Source organism: Drosophila hydei, unplaced genomic scaffold, assembly GCF_003285905.1.
Source record: "Drosophila hydei strain 15085-1641.00,03,60 unplaced genomic scaffold, DhydRS2 tig00000060-arrow-pilon, whole genome shotgun sequence".
Taxonomy (NCBI): Eukaryota; Metazoa; Arthropoda; class Insecta; order Diptera; family Drosophilidae; genus Drosophila; species Drosophila hydei.
In genome coordinates this window covers 5,445,239-5,464,368 of record NW_022045656.1, presented here as the reverse complement: position 1 = coordinate 5,464,368, position 19,130 = coordinate 5,445,239, and the positions used below count along the sequence as shown (strand labels likewise).

The window sequence follows — 19,130 nt, the reverse complement described above, 5'->3', positions numbered from 1 at the left end:
TTGAGCTTTCGCCTTGTATTTTTTTTTATTTTTTATGTTTTTTTGTTTATTTGGTAAAATTAAATCAATATCTTCATTTCAATTATATATTTTTTTGTTATTACCTTTTTTCAGTTATCTTTTCTTAGAAAAACGAACATAATTGTTTCAAATTTTCAGCGTACAACTAGAAGAAGAAGAAAACAAAGATTGAAATAAAACCAGATGAAAATTGGAAAATCAGAAAGAAAATAGGGCAAATAGAATAGAACAGTAAATTCTAAAATTCATAACTAGATTCTGTTCTTGTTTGCAGTTCATGTTGTTCTTGTTGTTGTCTTGTTTCAGTGATTCGTGTTGTTGTTGTTGTTGTTATTCACTCTCCTTCTCTCTCTTTCTTACACACTCTTTACTTCTCCCGCACTCTAGGCACTCCTTAATACCAGCTGTGGGAAGTAAAAAAGACGTACAACAAATATTATTGGGGAGAAAACCTTAAGACAAAATGTTTAGCGAATTGTTTGTTTCAGGCCGCTTTGTTGTTCTGGTTGTTGTTGTTGTTATAGTTGTCCGTTTTCAATGGTATGTATATGCCCAACGCACTTTGCGCTGGAGACTAAAAGTAAAAACAAAACTCTGCAGCTTTAAAATGGAAACCTAGAAAATAAATAAAAGAAATATATTATTATTTAGAGTTTCTTCGTCCAGTTCGTCTGCTTAAAAACTCACCGTTTTGTATAAAATATATGGGCTTCCATTATGTTTGTTGGCATCAAAATGCCAAAAGGAAATCAATGGGTTAACTATGAAAAACTAAGCCTTAATGGTACATGTATTAGCTTTTTACACTGTAAATAGAAAAGTTACAAATTAGTCAGTTTTAATTGAAAAGTAAAGTTTTCTTAAGCTTAAAGCAATATGTACTAAGAGTTAAGTATATTTAACGAATATCAAATAATACATATTTATTTTAATACTAAGAACACAAATTTCACATATTTATTAAAAATTTGTCCAAAAAAACTTAAGAATTAAAAAAGTAACTAAATATTTTATAATTTTAAATATTACAATTATAAAAAACTTTCATTTTCCAAAATATTTTATAATTTAAATTTATTTTTTTAAGTCTTTTTTAAATTAATATATTAATTTATAATAATTATTGTCACTCAACTTTTAACGCCAAAAGTTATTTGAAATACTTTATAAATTATATTTATAAATCATAAATTTAGAAATTTCTTTAAATTTAATACATAAAATTTGTAATTCTCTTTTAAAACATATTTCAATGTTTATAAATTAATTATTTTTATGATTTTACGATTTTCTTTTGAAATACATAATTAAAAATATATTTTATTGTTTTAAATTAAATTTTTATTTTTAAAATCAAATCGTTATATAAGTTATAAGATTCAGTTCAAGAAATTGTTCTTAAACATAGTTTGTAAGAAATTTCTTTTGAGATATATATTTTAGTGAGATATAGATTTAATCTTTTAAAGTCCAGTAAAGTACAGTTTTATAAGCCAACATTTGAGAACCAACATTATTGTTTATGCTCAGCTATATGCACATTAAAATAAAACAGTTTTGAATAAAATACGTATAACTCGATGGGGATAGGAAAAAGGAGATAGATAGTCAATATTCAATAACTTACAAGAAATTGTCGATGCCGCAGTTGCGGCAGCTGCTGCAGTTGCTGTTGCTGTTGTTGTTGCTGCTGCATCTGGCAAGGCTCTGGCAGCAGCTGATTGTTGCTGTTGTTGATGTGGGTGTTGCTTGTTTTGTGGTTTTTGCATAGGTGGTTGCTGTTGGTTGTTGTCATCATCGTCATCTATAAAGTAACTGTAGTTTGTGTTGTTGCCGCCGTTTTTATTGCCAACACTGGTTGCTCCACAAGCTGCTGATGCTGATGTTGTTGTTGCTGCTGCTGGCTGCTTGCGCTTGTGTCCGGTTATGCTTAGAGCAGCCGTAAGACTCGAAGCCGCATGCAGTATAGAACGCTGATTAAAAATGCTATTGGAAGCAGCCGCCGCGGCCGCATTGTTGTTTTTGCGAAATTTATGATGATGATGCTGCAATGGTTGTTGCTGTTGCTGCTGTATATGTTGCTGTTGCTGCTGATGTGCTTGTGGCATCGGCGGTTGTCACGAGCAGGCCACTTCAGCTGTCGTTGCGCTGCTGCTGTTATTATTGTTGTTGCTGCTGCTGCTGCTATTGCCATTAGCTGCCTGCTCTGTTGTGCTGTCCAAGCAGCTGCTATCGGAGCCATTCTTAGCGGCTGCCTTGAAATTGGGTGCACTCATTTGCGCTGCTGTGGGCGTCGTGGGCGTTAAGCCGCCCAATTCACTGGAGGCATTCGAATTGTCCTCAGCCAACTATTGAAAAATTGTAAAAAATTCCATTTAATATACATTTATATATAGCAATAGCCATATATAAAGCTATTTACCGATTCACTTAATCTTTGCACCTTATTGCCGCTGTCGCGTCCCCGTGGATTTGCAGGTGGCAGCGTCTCTTGCGACTGCGCCAGCTCTGACGAGAGACGCTTGCGTTTGGCCATCATCGTGTTATTGAAATTATTGTGATTTTCCATGGATTTGCGTTCCCGTTTAAGAAAATCGGCATCCAGGTAGACCGACAGCTGTTTGCGTTTTACATGGCGCGCTATAATGGACATGCCCTCCTTCAACATCTTTATGTTTACCTGCAATTGGATTTATGATTAACAACATAGATAATCTCTTTACGATCTCCTACTTACGCCATGCATATTCACGTGCTCGGTGAAGTTTTGTATGCTCTCGGTGAGGTCAATGTTGAGGTTCTCCGAGCGCTCAAACTCTAGCCCAATAAACCAGAGCGAACAATAGGGCGCTGTAGTTATGGCTGATTGTGCCGGCTGCTGTTGCTGCTTTAATTCCTCCTCATTGCCACTGTTGTTTTGCGAATTATTAGCACTAGCGGCGCCCTTTTTCAGCTCGAAACATTTGGGATTCACATGAGCCAAGACAATATGTGGAATCCTTTCCAAATTGCCAATTAGCAGGCGGACTTTTGACTCAACTAGACCACACCATTCCAAATGATCGTCGGCTGTCTGAGAGTTGACGAGCAGAACAATAAAATGACGATATCTGTAAAAGAAACTGGGTGCCTCGAACAGGCGATCCCAGCCAACTCGGCCAAGCATTATCTCATCCGTAATGCTCATGCCGCGATTAAATTCGGTCAATATGACCTTCTTAGTAGACTCCGATACATTGAATGTGGAGTTTTGTTGTGGATAAGCGGGCGTTATAATTGGCATTAAATGATAACGATCCGAGGCATTGACCCGCGGATCCCAGACCTAAACAAATAGATTTATACGATTAATAATATATGTTATATTTGAGATAATTAGAAATTTATTTTTGCTATATACCTGAAATCGTAGATTAACATTATCTAGATGTTTTAGCAAAACAGGATTGGGCCACTTCCAGCGTGAAAATACCAAAAAGAATTTGTGCACCAGCGTTGCAGCAGCTGCATTTGGATACAACTGACATGTGCGTGCCACTAACATTGCCCAGGTGACACCTCCAAAATAGCCCAGCGAATTCGAATAGATGCCATGCTCTACAAACAAACAAAAAAAAATATATAAGCTATTTGTTTAAACAATTCATGCTTAAGTTGCTCTCACTCTTTGCCCACAATTTGATAGCGCGTAATGCTAGGCGAAAGTTTTCAATGTTGGGCACTAGGGCAAGTATTTCATCAGTTACACGACAACCATTCAAGCTGCGCACCGAACGTGGATCCAAGTTCTTCAACAGATTATCGTCGCGTAAATCAAAGTCATCTGGTATCTCCTTCAGGGAAAGTCGTGCGAATAGCAAATCAATTTCAATGCCATCAAAATTCATTTTTATTACAGGCACAAATGCCTCCTCGACAGAGCGACATTCCGTGACCTCTGGTTGTTTCTTCAGGATCTCGAAGAAACTCTGAAAATAATCTGTACGTTCGATATTTCGTGGTGCCACGCACAAAGCATCAATATCCGCCCCTTTATGATGCACACCCAATCTATATGAACCAAAGGTGTAAATTTTGCCGCCCAACTTCTCGGCTGCAGCTTCGGGCATATTTTTGCTAACGGATATATCCTTCACCCATTGTTTGACCAACGTATTTAATTTCGCTAAGATTTCCATACGATGATTCAGTTCGTCCTGGCTCTCGAAGACATTGTACGGCTCCAAGGATTTGCTTAGCTCTTCGGTCCTTTGTAAATCCTCAGCACGCGGCTCGGCCAGGCTAATCGCTGATGTAATGCCCAATTGTTTGGCAGGCTGGCCGCTGCCCGAGGTAGAATTTCCATTGTGTTGTTGTTGCTGCTGCTGCTGACGTTGTGTTGGTTCGGAATTCCACATGGTGTTGCTTATGTATATATATATATATATTTAATTACTGCAAGATATTTCAAATGTAATTAGGCTAATCTAGTGAGGATTATGGTGTACTCACCTAACTAGTCTTATAATTTAGCTGGTTTTTTTGATTAACTTAATAATTAAGTTGATGTTGCAATTGTTGTTGTTGACGTGTCGGTTGCTGTTGCTCCGTTAGCAATAAATGGAATTATATTTCTTGCCCGTTAGCGCAATATTAAAATGCTGCAAATTAGATATTTGTAAAAATATATTATAAAATGGTTAAAAATCTTTAAATTAAATAAAAAGTTGAATGCTTCAAAAGTAATAATAGGTTAATGCAATTATTTTTATTTTTTAAATTGATTTTAATAATATACATTAAAATTCAAAAATTCCAAAAATTAAATCATATATTATTTAGATGAAAGCTTCCGGCAGATTTTAACATGGGATTCATAAATATTTCTTTGTCGCAATGGAATTGTTTGTTTTTTTTTTTTTAACAGAGATAAGTTATTAGAAGCTAACAAAAACGATATAAACAAACAAAAAATGAGTGTTCCTAGAACAAGTAAATACTGTTAGTGATGCACTTTTTGAAAAGACTAAAAAAAAGCTAGCAAACTATGAAAACATAGCTGGATAAACAGCTAAAAATTAAATTACTTATTTTGAAATGCTCATGGGATTGAATTCAATACACAGAATTCTATGACAGTCATATAATAAGCTAACTTTAGTTTTATTTAAAAAATAGTGTGTTGAATAAACGAAACACGAGGGCAAAATAAGCTGATCTCAGCGGAACGAAAAACAAGCTGAATGCAGCAACACCGTTTGGCAGAACTGGCCACACTCAAGAACGCGCGAGTGAGAGCTTTTCTCTTATTCGTTTCTGTTCTGCTTGCTCACATAAACAAATGCGTAGATGTCAAGTTTTTTTTTTGTATTTGTATTTAAACAAAAGTGCAAGCTAATTGTCGACATATTACAAACATAAACAAAAAGCAACAGTAAAAGCAAATCAAAACGGAATCACATATCAAGAGAGATAGAGAGACACCCACACACACGCACATTCACTGGTTTAATGGCAGCAGAAAAAAATGTCTCGCATATATATACATGCACGCACACACAATAGATGCAGGCACAACTTTCGTATACACAAACAATTTGTTCTTCGTAAGGAACTTTTAGGTACCGTTCGTTTAGTTACTTCTTCTGTTTATTACCTACTTACCTGCGCTTTTTGTTGTTTTACAGTTGGGTTTAGATGTTGAAGCTACGTTATGTGTATGTTGTGCTTGTGGTGGTGGTGTTTCAAGTGTATGCGTATGTTTTGTATGAATATGTGTGCACATGTATGTATGTATGCAGCTTGGCAGCGTACGAGTGTTGAGGTCCATTCATTTGTGTCGTTCCGGCTTTTTTTTGAAGCACTTTTTCTCTTTTTTGTTGCTCAGATTGTATTTGTTATTTGTGTCGCGCTTTGAATGTGTTTTACTCGTCGCGCGTTGTCTTCTTCATGCTCTCATCTCTTTCATATCATATTCGCTTCTATACCCACATGTAACTTTTTCTTTTTCTGTTGGCCTGCTTCTGTTTTTTTTTTTTTGTATGCTACGTGACTGAGTGACTCGGTTGCTGACTGACGCACGCCATGCACAACAAAAATCCGTTTTCATTTAATTATTAATATACCATATGATGGACGCGCGCACTGCATTGATGAAATTGCGTAGTGTTGTTTTTTTTTCTTTACTTTTCCTAGTGTGTATTCATTTTCGGTTTCCGTTTTACAATTTGATTTGCGCGTTCTACAAATTAATATGCCAAGAACCGCAACGACCGATACGCGTGTGTGTGTGAGTGTGTAGATAATAAAAGAGAAGCCAAAAAAGAAGCAGAGTTGCTTTGCCGTTTTATATCGCTGGCCAATCACGTGAAGACGTAGACGCAGAACAAATCGTATGAATCAGACATATTTGAATTTATGATATTGTTTTTTTCTTAATGGAGTAACTAATACATTTTAAAGTGGATTTTTAAAAGAATTAGCAAACTAATAAATACAACTGCTTAAAAATGCTGGTTGTTCAGTTTAATTTTATGTGGAACGTAACATTGACCACAATTCAAAATGAATGCGGCCCACAACTAATCAACTAATGTGGCAACGCTGACAAACAGCTGTGCAGTTTATTTGTATTTTGAGTGAATTGGAAAAAACGCTGCTGAAAAAAAATTGAAACAAAATGTAATATAAAAGCACCTAAAACGGACTTGATGGCAGCCACAATATGATACCCTGGATGCGCGAAAAGTTCAATGAGAAGCGCGCCAAGTGGTTAGCACGCAACAAACAACGCGGCAACGCAACCGAAACCGAAACAAATTCCGATTCCAGTCGACGTACTGCCATCAGCAGCAGAGGCAGCACCAGCGCCAGCGGGAGCAACAGTGATGCAGGCAGCAGCAGCCTTAGCCTGCGCAGCAGTCAGGTGCAGACGACGGAGATGGAGACGCAAACGGATGTCGTTGACGTTGGCGTCGCAGTCGGCGGCGGCATTTGCGTTTTGCGCACTCCCTCGCCGGCGCGCAGGCGGCGAATTCAATTGGAGTTGCAGCTGCAGCAGGAGCAGAAGGCAAGGCATGCGGAGCAGCAGGCGAATGCGTAAGTTGCCAAGTAAATAAACGTTTGCTGTGAACTAATAATTCTTATTTTTTTTAATTTTGTTTCATCCAAATTCTCCGTTGGAACCCACAAACAAAAAAATAACACCATAAAACAAACTATGCAAAAATTGCGAAGTTTGTTTCTCAGGTCAGTGCGATGCAGTGCACCATAGTTGATAACCTATTGCTTGAATGTGTTTTCTCTTTTTATAGGAAAAATCATGCTAGGCTCGCGTCAGCTTCATCGGCGATTGCTGATGATCAGGATGTGGGCAAAGCTGGCGCAACAATAACGGTGCGTGTTATCTGTCCTAGTTCCCGTGTCCTCATCTTTAAAACTGACATCAACAAGCGCCTGAATGATCTTAAAAGTGAAGTTATCTTGGAGTTGAGCGATGATCCTGAGTCGATACAGTTATTTGCGCCCGATGTCCGACATTTGAATCCACGTTATCGTCTCTATAAAGCGGAATACTGGGGAGGGGAATTGAACGAAACCCAAACACTTGCACAGCTTCATGTGCGCGACAATGAGACGTTCATCTTGTCACCCAGGCGAAACACTTTGCCACAAACGGTGACACGAACTCGTGAAGTGCCAGGACCAAATGAGGCGCTGCTAGAGAGTGCAACACGCTTTGTGCACTCCAATACTAACGCGCTGCCAATCATCGATATCAATGAGATCTTTCAGCAGTCGAATGTAAGTGGACAGCAGAATCTTTTGTGGATAAATCTCTATACATAATCTTGTTATAGATCCAATATGATGTACGCAAGGTACTCATCTCTCTCGCCCAGGCTTCGGCTGCTATAATTGGCGCTGGGCCATTTGCACCTCGCTTAATCAGCATGCTAAAGCAACGTTTGGTCAATCGTCGCAATCATCAGGCGGATACGCTGCAGTGCCTCATTGATATGGGCTTCACCCGAGAGGTTTCTGACCAGGCTTTGCGCTCAAATAATGGCATCTATTCAACAACTTTGGAGTGGCTCATACAGAATCAAAGAGAGGAGGATGGCTCACCGTCGCCGCTGATGCCTATGAATATGCAGCACAGCGTCTCCTCCATATCGCCCTCAACTATTGTTACCGATAATGTAACCCTTTAGACTATGTAAATTTATACCATATATACACTTATACTTCCCTCTCTCTTTTAGGAGACGATTGAGAACACGGCTGCCCTTTTGCAAATTGTGCGCATTTATAGCCACCGCGATACGCCGCCAAATGAGGAGATTGTAGAATCCTTGACAGACATGGGCTTTGAATATAATGCAGTCGTGGCGGCGCTTAAGAAGACGGGCAATAATAAGGCCTCCGCCTGTGACTGGCTGTGCGAAAACCGCTCGGGCAGTGTCATTGAGCTGCGAGAGGGTCTGGCTCCCGATTCTCCAATACTTAAAGTAATACTTGAAATGCCGCAGGTCCAATTGACGCTCAGCAATCCAAAAACCTTTTTGGGTATGTGTATTTAGAGATATATGTTTGCATAGAGCTCAATAGTATAGAGAATAGGTTTATATACGGCTATATAGGTAATCTATTGATAAATAGATAATGTATGTATTACTAATATAGTATAGAAATTAGAGATAGCTATAGACAGCAGGTGTATGTTGTGATATATATGAAATCTATACCAAATGTAGAAATGATTGTAAATGAAACTATCTATGAATAGCATAGAGGATTATTGGTAGTATAAATATGTATGCAATATAGTATATATAGTACAAGTATTTGCATTAATCAGCTAGATAGTATTTTTATGCAGTCTTTAAATGTATAAGAAACAGACCAGGCGGCATTCGTCGCTCTTGCATCTTGTTTGTATTACATGGAGCTGATAGAAAATAATATATCCGATAGTCGGGCATATGTTATGTTTTAGAGCTAGTAGATTTTCGAAAAGAAAATACGCATTTAATACGATTTTGTACGGCTCGAGTTTCAAGGTATATCTTAGTCGGATCTCATTCTATCTTATATCATTTTCTTCTCTCATTTAGCCTTTTTGGCCATACTGGAAAACGAGAATGCGATACGCGTCTGGCGCGGCGATAATGACACAACCTCCGTTATCACACATATCCTGCAGAAGTACCATGAGGAGAAGCACGTAATGGGCATTAATCAGTTCTACGTCAATCGCTGGTGAAGGCGAATGCTTTTTTATAGTGGCCTAATTATTGAGATTAACCAAATTCTATTTATACATGCATATATACATATACAATATATACAACCTATAGATAGAGACACACACAGACACATACACACATACACTTACACCTATATATATATATATACATATATATCTATGTGACTATAGATGTGTATAGACACTTTTTATACATATATATGTATATATATATAACTACGAGAAGTACATAGTTTACAGTTAAGCGCCTTTGAGCCTCAAGTATTGTATAAAAAGTATTTTTGTAGCCAAACAAAAAATGGAAAACGAATAAGGAAATAAAAAAAAAACAAAATTGCACCAAGCCAAAAATGCAAAACGCTTCGCTTACACAGAGCACATTGGCTGCAACCGACAAACGCTTACCGATCAGTACGAAATGCATTAGTCAATAAAATATATTATATATATACATACTATATCATTTATCATCTTATCATCTAGTCATGTTTTTTAAGCTCTTGTCATTTATATCAAAACTCGCACAAAAATTGTCCCACAACTATTTTTATCTTAAACACAAATTGAGTTGTAAAATTTGTAAAACTAAAGAGTGAAAATTAAGAAATGAAGATGGAAAAGCGCAACTGAAGTATTATTTTGTAAAACAAATATTGTATTTCTATTATTTATAAGTAATAAAAATAATTAGTTTTTGTAAAAAATTGAGTTTAAATCAATATATTTATGCCTAGGTATATCAATAGATATGGATATATGGATATATTATTATATATATTTATTATCTTCTTTTTTGTATTCCAACGAGAAACCAGAACCCTGCTTGACATGCGAGGTCTGTTTAAAAAGTATTTGCAAGCTGCTTTCCCAAGAAGTTATATGTTTAGTTAATTTTGGTCAGCCATTTTTCTTTGACAAATATTTAAACATTTAATTTTTCCATAACCTCTAAAAGTTTTTAAAAAAATTATTTAATTTGTTATATCTATTTTATATTCTTCAAAGTAAACTCCATTAGATAATATAGCTTATGTTATACTTGCACCATTCACGAAGCATTGTCAAAAATAATTTTTCTGTCTTGCTTAGCTCCTCCTTCAATGACGTCTTTATCAGCTCAATCGTATCGTATTATGGCCGTATTATAACTTTTGCATGCTATCTTTTACGAAATTAATTTAATTTATATAGAATATTTGCAGGAAAGTCTCAGCAATTACAGTGCCATCAAAAAGAATGTTTATTCATTTCAATTATATTAAATTAAGTTTTCCTTTTAAGATTTTACTTTTTCGTTTAGATTTATGTTTAATTCATACCACCCTCAATAAGAATGCCAAAATAATTGTTATTTATAGAGGTACAAAGCGGAAAGCTTAGTTGTTATAGCTCTTCTATACTTTGTATCTCAAGTTGGACTAAATGTCAAAGGCCAATTACTCATACGCCCCATTAGCCTATATAACAATATTTATTCGTAAGCAATTGGGCTTGCACTCCGTGAGTCATATTTTTATCTCTAGAGCTATGAAGTTCATATCAAATGAATCATTCCAAACTATAAACTTTTGATTTATTGATAAGGCAAAACCTCAGTGGGGAAACATTTCTCGCCCCATCAGCTCCCAATCTCTCTAGCAGACAAATGTTACCAAATATAGTTGATAGCTTTTAATTAGTATTTATTAAATGGTATTTCTGTTTCTGAAATATTAGCATGTAATTTTCATTTGAATAGCTTTTTATTTGCATTATATTATTATTTTGTTTCAATGTTCATTTTATAGCGTATGAGGGGTACATTAGAAATAGCCCAAGTCATAGACTTTGATAAAGATTTTATAAAATTATATAAAAAGTTAAGAAATTAAGAAGCATTCAAGTTTTTCCTAATGAATAAATAATTATGAAAAGTTATTTTGATAAACTCTTATGTTTTTTGAGATTCTAACTTAAGATCAGTGTAAAATGTATGAACAGTTTTCGATAAATATTATGTTATAGACTCTATAATGGACTCTTAAGGATTCTTTAAGGACATGTTTTTATATACAATTTCTTCAACATCCTCTAGACGATTTCATTACAGTGACATTTTCCCCTCAATTGTCTCTAAACTGTAAGCGTCTCAAGTATGCGAGTAAATTCGGCTTAACTTTTTCTTCCCCTCCCTTCACTTCTTCTCTTTTCTCTTTATGGTTTCATTATGGGAAGATTCCATTACAGAAATTTTTTTTATCTACTATATGATTTAACCTGCGGCCAGCCTCTATCTACATAACTCTATTAAGCTTAAGTTTTAGAAGATTTCTTTAAGAATAAAATAAATAAATTATATAAAATCTTCTTGAACTTCTTCTAGAAGATTTCTTTAAGGAGAACTTTTTTCGTCAAATTCCTCTAATCTGTAAGCGTATCTAGCCTGCGACTAGCTTCGACCTAGCTCCCTAAACTTGTTGACTAATGTTTCATACACTCGCCACGCCCCCACTCGAAGTGCTTCACTATTTTTTTATTCATTGTTCTGTGCACATATGTTATGTGGAAAATGTTTTGCAATTTGTTAAATTTTATGGAGTTCTTTTCGTTGTTGTTCTTGTTGTAGTTGTGGCTGAAAAGCGAATAATTTAACAATTGCACTTTAAATGCATTACAATTAATTTTCCGAGCGACCGCACATTTTTCCATTCAACTGCAACTAAAACAACTAAATGTAATTTTTTTTCGCATTTTTTGTTTATGGTTTTTGTAGATTTATGTTAAGCGCGTTTATTTGGTGGTCACGCATCCGTGAGATACGCAGCTCCTCTCGGCTGCATGCAGATTCAGCTACATTTGGCTTTTTGGCGAGTGGCTTTTAATTAATATTTTGCGCGCATAATTGTTAAATTGTTAAATTGTTTAGGAAATGAGCAAAGCTTAATTCATTTAAAATGTTTTTTATGCGCTCGAAATGTGGCTGCAACAGCTTGGGGCTGCTGCAACGTTTGCCTAATGGTCCTTGCGTCTTGTTTATGCACAAGTTGATGACGCATGAATGGCGGCACGGGGCGGGGGCCAGATAATAAATCATCGGCTGCAAGCAGCAGCAGCAGCAGCCAGCCAGCTAACTACTAAATCGGAGTGATATACCCGGCCAAGTGGCCCAGGCAAATGAGTTTTTGATATTATCAAAAAGACGAAATGCATTGACAAGCGAGTAGAGCACGCCCCAACTCCAGCTCTGCCAGCTTAGCCGCAGGATAAGCGACACACGCCCAAGCACTCCCCAGGCAGCCTATAAAAAAGCATCAGCACGAGAGTGCGGGAGCTCCTGCGTCCTGCGTCTTGCGTCCTGCGTGGGGGTTGCTTTTACTTGATATTGTTGTCGTGTGGCTTTCTCAATTTCCGTTGCATATTTGCAGGCGCCGCACAATTTATGGAACTTTATTATCGACTGAAACCGAAAACCAAAAACCCAAAAAAAAATATATTCCAAAAAAAAGAAAGGAAAAGAAAGCTCATCAAAACAATACGCTGAAACAATTTGGATTTTCGCAAACATTTTGGCAATTTGTATGAAAATTGTTTTCTTTTTTGTTCGGGTTTCATTTGAAATTCTTGTCGCATGCGAATTTTCATTCTGTTTTCTATGTTTATATTTGCCGTAAAAGCCCAAATAACTCCATATAATGCGTTGGCTCTTAAAAATTGCATTAAATATGCATTAAAATTGCTGTCGCATCGGATATCACATAAAATAAAATATTAAAATTGATAGAAGAATGCGAAGAGACCGACTCGAAGATGTGCTGTAATATGACAAGTTTTATTAAAGATATAGTAGACTGAAGTCTTACTTGGAAACTAAAAATCTTATTTTTTCATATGTATGCTGTTATAGATTCTATATACCAAATTTTTGGACTCTAGCGAATATACTTCTCGAGATCAATGAGTTCAATTTGATAATAAAAAACATGGCTAATGAGTCAAAAATACAATTAAAAATGTTAAAATTAAGATTAGTAAGTGAATAAGATATATTTCATTAATAAGACTGAAACTAAGATTTAAATGATATGGGTAGCTATACTTTTATAGATAGTACTTCAAACTTTTAAAATTACTGTAGTCTTCCAAATAAGAGCCCACCTATCAAGTTTTGTTTTTTGGTCAACATTTATAAAAAATAAATAAATTAGCATTTCAGCTACTTTTCCAAAAGAGATAATAAGTATAATATTTATATATATATATTTATAGTATGCAAACAGCATTGACACTTAGTTATACCCCACTCACACCCTGTTCAAGTACAGGGTATATAAATATACAAGACGTGCGTTTCGCTCACATTTTCTTTGCGCATCTTGGGGTTTGAGCCAAATGACATTTGGCCAAATGAATGCATTAAATTGTGCAATGGGCCCAGCCTCTCTCTAAGGACTTGTGATTTATACATAATTTATACATGATTTTCAATTGATTTAATCAACATTTGAGTCAATTAGTCAGTTGATGTTTCCTGATTGTTCAACAATTTGCATTGTTGTCATTCTACTTTTGTTATCAATCGACAATTGTTTTGGGATTTGTTTTGACCGAACTCGTTAAATCTTTTAACTTGCGGGTAATTAAATTGAATATGTTTTAGTGTAAATTAAAATTTCCGAGGTGTTATTAAACATATTTTGAAAAATCAAGAACTTTTAAATTTATAAAATTCTCTTAAAATATTTTAAGAATATTGTTAAAAATGATCAAAAAATATTTTTTTTAAATACTTTTGTTTTTATTTAAAAATAAAATAAAAACAAAAGAAAAATAAAATAAAAACAAAAGAAAATATTTTATTTTTAAATAAAAATAAAATAATTTTTGAAAATATTTTTATATGAAAAATATATTTTTATTTTTCTTTTTTTCATAAATTTTAAAAATTGTAATAAAATTAATTAAAGAATTTCGATATATTAAAATTTCTTTCTTCTCTTATACATAATGTTTTGGCCCAAGTTGCCCCAGCAAAAAATTCCTCGAATATTCTTCCACTTGAAATGTTTTCTTATTGGACTCCAATATGGTCGTCTTGCCTGTTTGCTACCCCTTGAGTAAAGCCCCATCCAATTATCCATTTAAAACCAAATCGAACTCCTTCATTAGCAAACATGACGAGACATGTTGTCAAATCTTAACTTAGGGCACATTTCATTTATATGCCATAAATACTTGTACGAAACTTGCAACGCGACATGAAAATTAAGCAGCGGCCACGCCCACACTACAATCTGCCCCCGCTCTGAACAGATGCCCTAATGTGGTTGTCTGCAATGGCAGCAAAAAGGAGGAATTTCAGCTTAAACGCATGAATTCACACAAAGATACTAAAAATTTGGAGTCTGCGGCAAGGATCGAATGCTCTGGCGGACCATGCGCGTATACACACATACACACACACACACACCCAGCATACACATGTGTACAAAGTCAACTACCCTGTGGCTAGGCAAAACTCTACAGTTTATGACGCAGTAGGCCAATGTCCCGGCCTCATAAATATAAAAATTAGTTGCTGGTCAGTTAGCAAGTGGGTGGCTAAAAGGCGCAAGGATGGGGAAGGGGAACGTGCTACGCTTGACCGTTTGCTATCGTGTGGGCGGCCCAGACGACGGCTACGGTGGCCGCCCCACAATTAATTAATTAGTTCAGTTGACAAAAATTGGTGGGGAATAGTCAAGGCGGTTGGACCGAACAACTGGTTGGGCAGCTGTGTGACTAAGAGGGCGCCGAGGGGAGGTGGCAACTGTGGTTAGCCCCGGCGCGTGTTTATGATGGCGAATGTGACTGGGTCGACTACTGACTTAGTGTGTGTGTGTGTTTGTGAATGGCTGCGTATGGTTAGCACTAATATAGTTGCAGTTGCGTTTACACGATGGAGCTTTATGAACTGAGTAAGCCAAAGAAGTGTAAGCGAGAAGAAAAGTAATTTATTGTGGGTTCCCCACAATTGTAGCTTTTATGCATTTCTCCATGAAAGGGAGAGAAAGAGAGAGATAGAAAACGCTCAAACTTTGGATTCCGTTACAGTGCCTTGCTCTGATCAATTGTGCATAAGAATAATATCCAACACAATTATACTCATTTACTTAGCTGTTAATTTCGCCGATAGAGAGCGCTGACACATAGTGTGCTGTACATGTGGATCGTGTGGAAGATGAATGCACTGCTTGCCTTCGTATTCACTAATGCTTCTGATCGCAATACGCTAGACTCATGCATTTCAGCTGTTGTGAGCATGAAAGTAATAATTAGTGTCTTTCTTACTTAACCAGGCATAGGCTGCTTGTGGATCGTGTGTGTGTGGAATTGTGAAGAACTAATTCATGAAATCCTTTGCCCATAGACGGGGCCTATAATTATGTATATGTTTCTCTTACACTGCTTCTTTATATGTTTGTATGTATGCATGCATGTACATGTGATTGTGTGTGTGTCATTTTGTGTGTCATTTTAGTCAAGGGTCATGTGGCATGCGGCCAACTGTTTTCATAAGCGTAGCAAATATTTTCACAAGCCCAATTAGTGGGCAACCCCTCAGCTGACCAACTGACCACACAGCTGCCGAGAGTTGTTGCCCATGTTGTTGTTGCCGTTGTAGTCAAGGACTCCTTGTCCTTTTGGCCATCTTTTCCATACTTATGTATGGGTATATATACATATATATATATGGTCCCTCCCGCTGACTTCTAAAAATTAATAAAAGTGCAAAACTTTCTTCTTGCCTTCTTTTCGCCAGCTTTTTGTTCGCCTTCTGGTTTTCGTTGTCGTTTTGTCAACGCGCCTCGTGTGCAACATACTTGCGAACAAAAGTGAAAAAGCCAAAAGCAATAAAGTTTTCAATTGTTTCTCTGCCACTCTATGCAATGCGGTTCTCTTTATTTTTGTTTTTTATTCCTTTTTTCTCCCTAATACACTAGGCAAGGGTATGCTTAGTTTGTTGTGGGCCTGACATTACTAGATAAATATTGTCTTATAATATAAGCTTAAGAGTTTTGTGAGTGATTCTTATTAGTAACTGTATTGTTAATATATCATTACAGAAATTGTAGTGCTTTCATCAACAAACGTCCATTAATATTATTAATTAATGTCTATAATAATCATATAGAGAGTATTCAGTTGGCCTTAATAGCAATTGGCTAAAGATATTACTGGGTCCAAATTTCTTAAATTTTATTTCAGTGTTAAAAGAGAGCTTAGTTCTAAATAAAAGAAATAACATTTAAAATGTTTTTAGTATTGTTTCTATTTATCAATCATAATATTTATATCTTTATCATTGACTCAAGATTTGCCTATTTAAAAGTTTCTGAAGTCCCTCATCAGTTTTGAATATTTTTTAAATTTATTTTGAAGGGTATTTGCAGCTGCATTAAAGCAATGCATTTATTTTTTTTTTTTTTGGTTTTTTCTATAGTTTTTATATTTTTTCTTCTTCTTTTTAGTTTCCTTGTAGTCGTTCGCTTCAAAGTTTTTAACTGGCGCTGACTTTAAGTGCAATTCAGTGCCGAGGCAAAAGCGAAAAAATGCTAAAAACTTTTCCCCTACTTGCAACTGACTTTGTTCATTGCTGTTGTTGAATTTTTTTTGTGGCTGCCACATTTCGTTTTTGTATTTTGCAGTTTAAAAACGCATTGCCAAATGTGTCACACAAAAGTTGTTGCTGTTGTTGCAACTGACACAAAAGCTGCAGCAGCCGAGGGCTGAGGGGTCGGGCTAACTGCTCGGTGTGCGGTTGCTTTGTCTTATGCATTGCACATTTTGCACTTGACAGAAAACAAAAGGCACATGCAACTTGGACGCCCTGCCTAGGCCCCGTCGAACGGTACTTAGCGAGAGAGCACTGTAGTCACGCCAGCCAACGTGTGGGCAAAGGTGGACAAAGGTAGGCCACAAAGAGAATGCTAAATGTAACTGGGTTGAGCGTTTTAATGGTGACATTCAGGCTATTCAAAAATGTTTGCTCTTCATGACTAAAAGTGTGAATTGCACTCAAAAATAGGGTAAATAAAAGAAATATATATCCAGTTTATATACGCTCAGTATTTTTAAACAATTTCTTTGCTTAATATTTCTTACAAAAGAATATAAATATTAAAAATTTGAGCAAAATTAAAAAAAATATATAAATAATTTGTAAGATGCATATGAATGTAAATAATAAATAAAAAATAAAAATATATACATAAATATTTATTGAATCATTTATTTATTAAGAACTCGCTTAGACTTGGACTCATAATATTTTTGGATATTTTATTTATGCTCTATTAAATATTTTATATTTCTTGACAACTTTTAGCCCTTCTAAACATTTATTTAAATCTCTAGATTATATATAATTTTCTCTTCTGTTTTTTTGCGCCAGAAAGTATGCTTTAAAAGTTCTTCTTAATTGGTTTGTAAATCAATAATTAACTTCTATTCGAGAAAATCGCTAGCCAACCGTGTGTAAATCACTTTTTAATTACTCCAATGCTATATACTATATATATATCTCCTCTTAAGACGATTAGCCTACCCTTTATGGGCGGCAAAACGGCTTTCAGACTCTTGGCTGACGTTAACAAGCTGCGTTCTGAGCAACTACTTGGACATTGATAGCCTTAACATGGCCTTATTAAAATCGCCTGCCATGACGGATTTATTTTTAATGAGTCTGGACTAAGCAAAAGTTAATGAGGCCCGAGCCAAACAAACCGCCCAGCCATGAATGCGATGATGTACAAATCTTTCACGTGCGTGGCAAATAAATCATCATTGCTCGCAAAACCAACAAATACAATTGCAATATTCGTTGGGGGTTCCAAATCCTGACAAATGAGCGAAAATATCATAGAAGCCCAGTACAAGAACATAAGATATTAACGTGTCTTAACCACCCTCTATTCGTTTCCCCATTCTAGACAAATGCATTAAGTCCCTGAATGTAACTATATAAACTACAATACAATCCCGTTTGATGCTGCTGCTACTGTTGCTGCTGCATTGGCGTCAAATTTGCTGCTTCATTTATAAGGATTACAGCCCTTACAGTAAAAACTCATAACGAAATTACTTGCAGGAAATGCAACAAGCACAATGGCCCAACCATGAGTCGCAGCTCTGCTATGTGCTATGTGTAGCCACCCCTAAGCGTCTTCTATTTAGCAGGGGTAGCATTTCTGGCTGACTTCTTGGCGCTAACCATTGACGTGCCTTTGTTAAGCGGAGAACACGAATTATGCATTAGTTTCAACTTGTAGCGCATGATTAGATGTTTTCTTTTTATATACACATCTATTTCCCACTTGAGGGCTGCTGTGTGACCCAAATGTATTCGCGTGAGTTGCACTCTGGGGTAAAGAAAGTGCGTATGTAGCAAAATAATATTAAGCTCTGATGGTGGGCATAAATTAATTGATTTTCCTAGAGGCTAAGTAGGTAATGCATCTTAAATATTCTATTAAAATCAAATTCAAGTCGAATGAAAATGAAAAAGTTTAACAAATTCACTTTTAATCGAAATCGATATCATTGTTGTAACAGTAATTATTATTGTTATTAATATTATTAATACATAATATTAATATAGTTATTATCATTATCATTACCTTTGTCTAGGGTGAAGTTGAAGTAGAGTCTATAATGGAGCAAATGTGAGAAGTTAAAGATGCTTGGAAAAGTTTTTAGCGCTTCACTCGCAGCTCGACGCTGAAGCACTGATGACAATCCTCAGTTGGAGCATATAGAAGCGTTACACCTTGAAGCTTAAAGAGGATTGCAAGGCTGGAGGCAGCCTAAGCTAGAGCAGGTATTCGGTAAGCAGCAAAGGCTATGC

The 19,130-nt window shown here is 36.0% G+C and overlaps 2 protein-coding genes across 2 annotated transcripts; one reads left to right on the top strand and one right to left on the bottom strand.

Annotated features, from left to right (window-relative positions):
• Positions 1 to 229: 229 nt before the first annotated feature.
• LOC111592837 (poly(A) polymerase type 3) lies at positions 230 to 6,360 on the bottom strand. The gene is made up of 9 exons (XM_023305265.2): positions 5,665 to 6,360; positions 4,513 to 4,661; positions 3,686 to 4,455; positions 3,422 to 3,618; positions 2,759 to 3,346; positions 2,444 to 2,701; positions 1,649 to 2,369; positions 709 to 827; positions 230 to 636 (listed from the first exon to the last, which is right to left on the bottom strand). The coding sequence occupies exons 3-7, from the start codon at positions 4,416 to 4,418 to the stop codon at positions 2,139 to 2,141; spliced, it is 2,007 nt and encodes a 668-aa protein (XP_023161033.2). The 5' UTR covers positions 4,419 to 4,455; positions 4,513 to 4,661; positions 5,665 to 6,360; the 3' UTR covers positions 230 to 636; positions 709 to 827; positions 1,649 to 2,138.
• A 233-nt stretch (positions 6,361 to 6,593) lies between these two features.
• On the top strand, positions 6,594 to 9,358 carry LOC111592844 (ubiquitin-associated domain-containing protein 1). The gene is made up of 6 exons (XM_023305280.2): positions 6,594 to 7,098; positions 7,237 to 7,248; positions 7,314 to 7,803; positions 7,860 to 8,201; positions 8,265 to 8,568; positions 9,117 to 9,358. The coding sequence occupies exons 1-6, from the start codon at positions 6,725 to 6,727 to the stop codon at positions 9,263 to 9,265; spliced, it is 1,671 nt and encodes a 556-aa protein (XP_023161048.2). The 5' UTR covers positions 6,594 to 6,724; the 3' UTR covers positions 9,266 to 9,358.
• The last annotated feature ends 9,772 nt before the right edge of the window (positions 9,359 to 19,130 follow it).